This window comes from Leuresthes tenuis, unplaced genomic scaffold (assembly GCF_036924035.1).
Source record: "Leuresthes tenuis unplaced genomic scaffold, fLeuTen1.0.hap1 SCAF_9, whole genome shotgun sequence".
NCBI lineage: Eukaryota > Metazoa > Chordata > Actinopteri > Atheriniformes > Atherinopsidae > Leuresthes > Leuresthes tenuis.
The window spans coordinates 15,092,585-15,102,386 of record NW_027325363.1 but is presented as its reverse complement, the minus strand read 5'-3'; the positions used below and the strand labels follow the sequence as shown (position 1 = coordinate 15,102,386).

The 9,802-nt window shown below is 41.2% G+C and overlaps 1 protein-coding gene across 3 annotated transcripts in view; it reads left to right on the top strand.

Annotated features, from left to right (window-relative positions):
* Positions 1-405: 405 nt before the first annotated feature.
* The window catches only part of mcamb (melanoma cell adhesion molecule b), a 38,096-nt gene continuing 28,699 nt past the window's right edge, over positions 406-9,802 (top strand). For all 3 annotated transcript variants that reach the window (XM_072392494.1, XM_072392493.1, XM_072392492.1), the window contains exon 1: positions 406-553. In XM_072392494.1, the coding sequence (XP_072248595.1) occupies positions 490-553 (64 nt within the window). In that variant the 5' untranslated portion in view covers positions 406-489. The remainder of the gene's footprint in view (positions 554-9,802) is intronic.

The following is a 9,802-nucleotide window of genomic DNA, read 5'->3' as shown; positions in this document are numbered from 1 at the left end:
TTCGTTATGCTTCATTTGGCTACTGGTACCAACAACAGGGATGTAGTAAAGCAGTTTACAACTTGAGCACATCTCTCGCGTTTCCCTCCAGACCTCCGCCCTCCTCTCGCTGCTCCCTCTGAAGTTCCTCCTCTTTTTTTATCCACTCCAAAAAATACCAAATCCAACAACTTGTTCAGACTCAGAGGGACGTCTCCGTCTAGCCTGATTGTCACTAAAGAGAGCTCAAAGCAGACATTTAACAAAGTTGTAAAAGCAAATCTAAAAAAAAAAAAGTCAAATAAAACATAACGCATATGAGCCTGAACCTCGGAGGCGGACTTTTCTTTTTACAGCGGAGGACCTCTGTCTGCGTCTCTGCCCCCTCTGCATCATCTGCCTCCTCACGCTGCTCCTCTCTCTCTCCCGCTGGGTGTCTCAGTCAGTTCTCCAACGGGATCAGTCTCTGACAGACTCCCTCTCAACACACCCCAGCACCGGCCAACAACCATGGCTTTACGGGACACTGCCTCTCTGCTGGTCGGACTCCTGGCCCTCCTTCACACCTGGGGAGGTAAGTGCCCGAGGCAGAAGTGACACAGCCGGGGAGGGGTTTGCACTGTTTTAGTTGGAATGTTTGCTTTGCCGTTTTTTTAAGGCAGTGTAAACAGACGGACATAAAGACATGAGGACGAGTTGTGAGCACGACTTTTGATGAGAAATGAGTTGCAGAGTTTCATTATACTGCTTTCTCCTTGCAGCTAAGACAACAGTGGAAATCAGTCATTCATTTAGGCACATAAGCCTTTGAAGAGACTTGCAGAAGCTGCTGCTGCACTGTTGCCAGCATTTAAACTGAACACTCTTGCAGTGCTTATATTGCTCTTTTATACGTGCAGCTGTAGTTCCTGTCAGCTGCAGAGATGTGACACTGTCCTGTCTCCTTTTGCTTACATTATTTCACTCATGGTAGCAACCGGCCTCTGCACGCTCCTGCTGTGGCTGTGTGACTTTACATTCTTCATACATTGAAAGAAGATTACAGCTCAGTGACACTACCTTTTTATGGACAGCATTGATAAAGTGGGCATGCCACTTTCACCCATTCTTTCTTCCTTTTAATGTATTTCCTTTGCACAGCCGGTGTGTTGTTGCAGTTTGTGCCGTTCATATAAATGAGGACTAAACACTGAAGACTGGCGAGAATAACTGTGGCACACAGTGTTAGCTTTGTTCGCTTGTTGTGCATAAACATGCCAAGATAGTTGGACACCTACACTGTGAAAATGCCAACTGGAAACATCATGACTAGTGTGTGCTACATGAAGTTTTGTTAGTTTGAGTAGTTTGCTGCATGTATTTTTAGCCAGAGACACCCGGCGGAGGTGGAGTGTTAATGAGGGAGCCCTCTGTCTGTTTTCTGTCAGCTCTCCTCTGTCCCAGCAGTGATCAAGTGGCTGAGCGCTGTCCAGGCAGCAAAGAATAGCTTGACTATGTTGCTCACACAGAAACACATTCCTAAAATAAAGTCCAGCTCTCACTGCACGGGCTTACAGAGTTATTTTCACGTGGCTAAAGGAACGATTGAAAAACTGCTCACCTTTGCTTCTTATTCACTGCTGATTAGTTGCGAGGTGAACATGAGTGTTTATTTCTGTAGGCATATCATTTATAAAGACTTATATGGTTGGGAATGCAGAGTACCTCGGCTCTTCCCTTCACTTCACAGATTTTTCTTTTAAAGGATTGATGGTGTGTCTTTACTTGTTTATTGCAATAAAACAGGCCAGTGAGTGCTTCACCATCAGCCCTTCCTCTTTCTGAGCTTGATTTCCCACCTCTACCCGCCTAATTCTCTCCACGCCTTTTCTTTTCCTTATCCCTGTTTACCATTGACAATATGACGGGTTCGTACCTCTTCACTGTATTGTGCTGATCTCCTGTTTCAGTTCAGGCCATTGTCTGGGATCGCTTGAAACTCCCACAGCTCTCCCACTTCCTGTTCTTGTCCCTCGTTACCGTTATGGCTTTCTGAAGTAATACATAGATCTATAGTACCCCACCATATATTGTTCTCATTCTTTGAGTACTGGACTATTTGACCTGAGGAAGATGTTTACATCACACTCAGTAATGTGATATCATGACGTTCTTTATAAATAGCACACCACGTCAGGCACATTTTATGTGCAATTTCTATGAATTTCAGCGTTTCATTTGTCATTTACGCTGTGAGGGGTTTAGTAGCGGTTCATGTCAGCATAACATCCCTTGATAGCATAAGGCATACAGCTCACAAAAAAACAAACAAAAAGTATTAGCACTCAAAATGACTTGATGTGTTATTTACATTCAGAAAATCGATACAATGACACGAGTTCATTTCAACGACAACAGATACATCACCATTTTCCAGAAGTGACACCTAGATTTTATTCAACCAACAATCCCCGGAAAGAAATTAGGAGAAATTAGTTTCAGGACGTGCATGCAAAAGAAAAAAGTGGAATAAGTTCATGCGTGAGGAGAACCCTAAAAATCTTTTTTGGTCATTATCTCAAGCGTTTGATGACGTTGTTGGACTCCCTTTCAGGCCTGCTGGATCTGCAAGGCCACTGTTTCCGTGCCGAAAGGCATCTTATTTATCAGGGGAAAGTCTGACAAGCTGTAGGATGTTAGCGCCGATCCTAGATAAGGCTTCAGTTCACTTCCTGTGAAATCAGCTAATCAAGCCAGGCCAGAGAGCAGTCACATTAGACCTCAGTCATTTAAAGGTCACCTCTCCCAGTTGGGGCCAAGGCGCCATGCCACAGTTTCGTGTGCTCAAAACAACTTCTGCTGCTCAGAAGAAGAGAGCTGGTCATGGACAATAAATGCCCTTGTTGTGTCTCAACCACAGTATAAAAAATTGAGGCTCAGTAATCTGGCAGAGGATCAGCGGAGCGGGGCGGGTATGAAATGGATGGGTCTAAATTCAGACCTCTCTTCCGCTACATTTCTACAATCACGACTGTGACTGTCACATTTCTGTGTTTGGGAGCAGAGTTTGTGCCGACAGTTTGTATTTGGATGCTGCCTCTCTTTCGCTTAAAATAGTCCTGATTCATGTCTGAAATTCTTCACTTATTCTAAAGAAATATTAATCCGGTATGTCATGTTGACAAATGATTGCAGAGATCATTGCATGTGTTTGTCAGATTTTAGTGTATATTACACATTCTTTGAGCCTCTCTTCAACCAGTGAAATGTTTACTGTGCCCAAAAACTATGTCCTTCTGTGGAGAAAGATTGTCTGCAGCATTTGGAGCCTTATCTTTGTCCCGAATAAAGATCTGGAGCTGCTCATGCTCTGTTTACATGTTCCCATGCAGCACACTCCACAGAGAAAAGCATAAACCCTCTAGTGTTTTTGATCTGGTTCGTGACAGTGCATTATCAGTCCAGGGATGTTTAAAAATTGTTTTTGTGAATTTATGGTTGTTAAAATAAGTGAAGCATAATCTTTCCAGATCCCCAGTGATTCCTGGAAAGGAAACAGCATTAAGACTGATTTGTGTTGTGTGAGTAGAAGCGTTGTGTCTCAGGGCAGTGAAGCAGTGTTTCTTTAATAAAACACTGGACAAAACAACCCAACATCATGACTTATTTCAAAATGATGGCACAGAATATTTGAATGATTGAATTTCCTATTTATCAACGATTAATTCATTAATCTATTATTTATTTTTTTTGAAAAAACACAGTTTAAAGAAAAGATGCCTTTAAACTGGATATATGTCCAGATGTATATCCAGTAAAAGACATCAGTATTTGCTAACTTTGTTCGGTTTCATGTGGATCATGTGGTCGTCCTCGGCAGAATCTCCAGAAATCCAGTAACCCTCACATTTTTAAGTTTGTGACAACAGGCTTTGCTTCTCAGCCAAATTCCCACTCAGTGTAATGCTGTAGCCTTACATCACACAATGCAACATGTGATCCTCGGAATAAAAATCAGAAATCCTTTGTTTTCAAGTGTTTCCATGGACCTTGTGTTCGGTTGTGGTGCAGCATCTTCCTGTTGAACCATGTAATGGGTAGAAGCCGTACACTTGGGAGTATGAATTGTTGAAGTAAAGGGTTTCCTTTTACTGTTTGATCTTTCTATTGATGTGAATAACATCCATTATCACCATTACCTGGGTCAATATGGCAGAGTAGTGATGGAGGGGGGCTTGTTAGTGGTGGAGAAAGCTCTCAGGACTTTGTGCTGCTGTCATCGAGGTCACTCTGTGCGTGTGTTAACTAAGTAGCAGCAAATTATTGTTTGTATAATGCAGCGCCAGGCAAAGAAACATTCTGCAGACACGCCTTGTTGAAAGTTGTCTTAAAATCAGCACTTTTTTTCACTACAGCGGGCAGTTTAATGCATGTTTACATTGTGAAGGAAGTTTACTTGCAGCCTGGTCAGTCTTCGCTTATCAGAACAGTAAAAGAAGCAAACTTTTCTCACAAAGAAAAATACATTTTGCTAAATATTCGGAAGCGGAGCTCTTTACAAAAGGTTAGATCTGATCAGTTTCTTGGCTTCTTGCAACTTTTTTCAACACAGCTGGGTTTTATAAGAAACACACCATCAGTGATGCCCAGCAGAAAGCTCTAACACAGTAATGACTGCCTCATCTGCAGATGTGCAATGAGGCATTTTATTCTTGAAAGCTTCAGTGTGCTCAGATTTATTGCTCAATATCTGGCTGCAGGTTATATCCATTCCTATCAGTCAGTTCGGAGCTCACCTCAGCTAACAGAACATCCAACTCTCCTCTTACTCTAACCTTTCACTGCTGCTCAGAGGGCCTTTGAAGTTCTCTGATCAGACGGACAGCTGCATACAGATGGTGCCCTCGCAGTCCTGACAACACTCCCTCAGACACAAAGGCAAATAGAACTCACACGAACACACACACACAAAGAAAGCACGTACTCGCTCAGGTCTCCTGCTACTTGACGACCTGTTGTCATCGGGTGTTATTTTTGTTAAAGCGGGTTTACTGTTTCGCTGCATGTGGTACAGACTGACTGTGGAGTGTGGCGTTGCTCATACACCGTTGCTCATGCATTACTTGTGTGCAGCTTGAACGCGTTTTCATTACTGCTCATCATCACTATCACTACGGCTCAGACTTCACTTTCTCCTTTGGTATAAACATAACTGTCTCAGCTGCAGACCCAATTAAAGCAGCTGCAAACAAACAGGCTCGGATTGAGCTGTGAGCTTGTCACAAGATTTAATTGGTTAATAAACAAGAAAATCCAGGAGGATCCCTCTAATGACCACAGAGTAACCTCACAAACTATTCCTTCCTCATAAGTTCTGATGATACTGTGGACATTAAACTAGTCAAGAAACGACTTCGGACTATTAATCGTATGTACTACATGTGCAATGAACACAGACCTGTCAGTCTCATAGTTTTAAACTTGGGTTTGGTTTTATGATCTGCACAGGGAAAAGATCATTGATCAGAGGTTTTCTGCATTATGTAAATATGATTTTAAGCTGTTAAACAGTCAGATGTTACCGTGCTTTATGTGGTGAGGAAATGTTTAGGTCCAGCAAAACACTCACATGGTGTCCTGAGGGTGGGAGGCAGGTCTATGATAGGATTCGGGTTCATGCTGGACTGGCTGAGTAGTGTCATTTTTGTTGCTATTTTGGAAAAGTGCACTTTCAATATTGAAACTATTAGATTTTAGTGCGATGAGATTAACCTACGAGTTTGCATCTGTGGTGACTGCAGCTCTGGGAATGATTCTGGTTTAAGAGAACCGGACACAGAGCCAGAGGTGCAGGCTGGGACAGGGGGAACCGTCGAATACCCTGAAACAATTTCTCTCTTTAGTTTCCCTCTGTCGCATCAGACTTTTTTATTTAAGTGTGAGAGGTTAGGAGGCCGGAGTGTCGGCACTTAGAAAGCAGAGGGTGTCAGGCTGCATCACATCTGCAATACTCAGATTTCTTTTTTTAAAAAGATTTTCTACATCACAAACTCTGTGGGGAGTCAGTCTCACTTGCAGTAAAGTATTGCTTCCAGACCACAGTTCAGGCACTGTAGCGCATTGATGCTTTCATTCAGTTTACCACTTATAAGTCATGGACTGGTTTTATATAGTTTGCAATTAAACGAGTAGTACATAGTTTAGCTTCTGGAATATCTGTCCACTGTCAAACTGCCTTACTAATTTATCTTTTGTCCTTCATGATTCTGTGCTGCACTTGTGTATCCTGAGAGCAGCGAGGTTAGTGTAATGAGTGTAACTCTGCTCTGTGGGATTGCTTGCTCAGTGACACTTGGGTCACGGCTGAAACAACAAACCAAAGTAACCATAATTTGTTGTATCAGCCCTGGAATAAACTCTACCAAAACATTGCAAGGAGGTCAGTAAGGAGTTTGATGTTATGTAAGAGATGGAGCAGACAATCAGTCAGCTATTACTCGGGTGAGAACTGATATAATTACATATATGACTTACGCTGAATGGTTATATTTAACGTTTTATGAAACTGGCCTCTAAAGGAGTGTAAATAATAAGCAAAGAAAACAACTTTCTGGTTCAATTTGATACACGGATTTAGTAATAATGGCAGTTTGTGTTTTGTAATTTCTCTGTTTATAGCCTCTGAACATGGACAGATGAGTGATTGTCCGATAATAGTTGTGAAGAAGAGGAAGGGCGGTGATTGTTGTATTCTGTAAACTTAAAAAGCATGAATTCAGAGCCCAGAAACAGGCTTATCAGGGCCATTAATATGTCTGTTCACAGTTCTCCTCTGCAGCTTTTTGTTGCTGAAAGGGATTTTGACTAACTTACACCTCCCAAGAATACATTCAGTAATGTATTCAAGTTGTAATTTTGCCAGTGTACCCCATATTATGTTCAGAAATAATGACCTGTGTGTATACATCAGGGTGGTGGATGGATGCATCCTTCTTTTCATGTCACCACATTAAGAGAACTTTTACCTATAATAGTGATATCCAAACCTGCAGTATAAAGCTAACAAGCTAAAGATCTGGGTCACTACAAGGAAAAATTATTTGTTGTCACAGGAGTCAGAAATGCATTGGCGAATATTTAAGAGAATTATGCTTTGATTGTATTGTATAAAGCTGGCTAGACAAGCATGTACCAGTCAGACATTTAGGCCTTTTTATTTTTTTTCAAAATACTCCAGTAATTATTTTTTCTCTCTGGGTCAAAGGTTGACAGAGTGGCTATTAGATGAGCCAGCTGTTCCTTCTTGTCAGTCACAGTGACTCCAGTGTCAAAATGATGATTTTACGGCGCCCTGCGGCTTTAAGAGAAAATTAACAGTTGTGGGCGTTGCAGGAGTTTTACAAGAATGTTGAAACTGACACTATTTACACTGTCAGAGGGGATATAGGATGTGTTATAAATGGACCCTTTGAGTGTCATAAAATATGTTTGAGCCAAGATTAATTCATTCAGTGAAATTACGAACCTCACCCTTTGGTTAATTTGTAAAAGGAAATCATGTAATTTATGTCCCACAAATCCTCGAAACTTTGACACTGACAGGTTGAAAGGCTGAAAGGCTGCAGTGTCTGCACAGTTGGACTAAGGGCTGTAAAGACTCATATCTCCACATGTCCATCATTCTGTGAGTAACCGAAGATCTAAGAAGGAAATTATCATGACGTTTGAGCAGCATCCTCAAAGTCCTGAATGCTGTTTTCATAAAAGAGCAGAAGGAGCAGGATGTTTGTCTCAGATGATTTAATAACCACACACAATGACATCTTATAATGAATTATTTAAAAAGAGATGAGTGCAACACTATAATTTCCCTTTAGGGATAACTAAAGGGTTTTTCATTTCATTAAATTGTAGAAATAAACCTGGATGAAATGTGGCTTTGACAATCCTGCACAGGTCTCCACAGGGTCTGTTGAACTGCATTGTCAGAAATGTAAGTATAAGCAGTACACAATGAAATATGTTGCCTTTAAGATTATTTTGATCCATTTGGTGTGATGGATAAACATATGTGGCTATATACATGTGGGTGGACTCAAAGAAGGGGATGTGAGAGAGTGGCTAAGGATTTTTGTAACAAGATATACGCCATCAAGATAACTGAAAAACCCAAGAGGTCTCACTTTTTCTATAGTACTGAAATGCAATTTCCATTTCCAAAATGTTATCAGAGGAGACAAGGTTCTTAAAATGGGCATCCTCAGAGCTGCAGGGCACCCAGGAGGCAAATATGTGACCCTGGAGAGCATAAATATGACATGAATGGACATTAGAAAGCAGACTACCTGAGCTCATGCTGATGCTGATACTTAGGCTGAATTTTCCAGGCTGTGGGAGAGCCGGTTTGCAGACCTCACTGTGATGCACACTTGCATAGCTGCTGGGCTGCACATGGAGTGATTGATTTCATCTATCATTTCAGATGTACTCATGAGAGGAGTTCATAGCGCTGAAGCATGTGCTTTTAATCTGTGATTGGAAGCCAAAGATCAGTTTGAAGACACGATATATAGGGCAACATCAAACCCATCAAACTCATGGAGATTTTTTTTTCATGATTTAAGAATAATCATTGGGCTCCTTGAAAAACTTAGAAAATGTAAATGCAGCATTGGCTGCTTGAAGTGAAGAAAGGTTTTGAACCTGCAGCTGATTTATGTGCTCCTCCTCTTTATCAGCTCCGAGGTCCATCACACACAGAGCTCTCTCAGTTCCTCTTGTAAGTGTTGCCGTTGTGTGAAAATAACGTCACAGCTGGGCTGAGGGGGATCTCGTGTTACAGCTGGTCTCTTTTGCTTTCAAACGTGATAGAGACTGGACTTCGGTGCTACTTGTTTACCAGAGAGTCATATTGTGGCCAATAAACTCAGAGGAACAGCTGCTGGGCTATTGTAGGCTATCATTAATAAACCCATGATGATGTGACCAAAGGATTGTGTTTTCTTTTGGGGGGGGGGGTAAAGTCACGATGATTAGCCAGGGTGGGCTGATGATACCATGTCATAAGCCTGGCCATAAACAGTCTGGATTAATTCTCTGTTTATCTACAGTGAACATTTTTAGACCCAAGGATCAACAAGAATGAAAGCAGATAATGTTTCAAAGTTTAAGAGCTTCAGTGTCTGTTTGCTGTGGGTGATATTTTAGTGTGCAACTATGGTGGCCCTCACGGCTGATTGCACAGCCACATCAGACAACACGTCCCAGTTTGACAATAGAAGCAGCAATCATTGAAACAGTAAGAATGAATAAGAATGAAGACAGAAATTATACGAATGTAAGATCCTTAAGCAGGAAAACACTGAAATATTTACCCAACAATTGCCTTATCGTGCAGTGAAAGAAAGTAATTCAAATAAAAACACACACATTTAATTTATATTATATAAATATATTTATTTATAAACATATTTATTCTCTGGGTGTGACATACTCTCCCTCCTTTCATAAAAAAAGGTTCAGCTGAAAATTTCAGCCTGATTTCTTTGAGACAAATGCCACTGAAATCAGAACTCTGCCTTAGCAGAGGACTAACATATCAAACAGAGAAAAAAGAAAAAAAGCACTTATTATTAGGACTCTGCAGCCAAATACAGAAAATCATAATCGAACTAAACCAACTGTGAAATTTAGGACTGCCTTTGTTGTTAGCAGAGACTCTGCATCTTAATTGTTTAGAAATGTGATCAGTAATTACCGTCTGAAATTCTCAGAGGAACCAAGTCCTGAGACCCACAGCGAGAAGCACTACACAAAACTGTATTGTTCATATAGAAAGATTTCT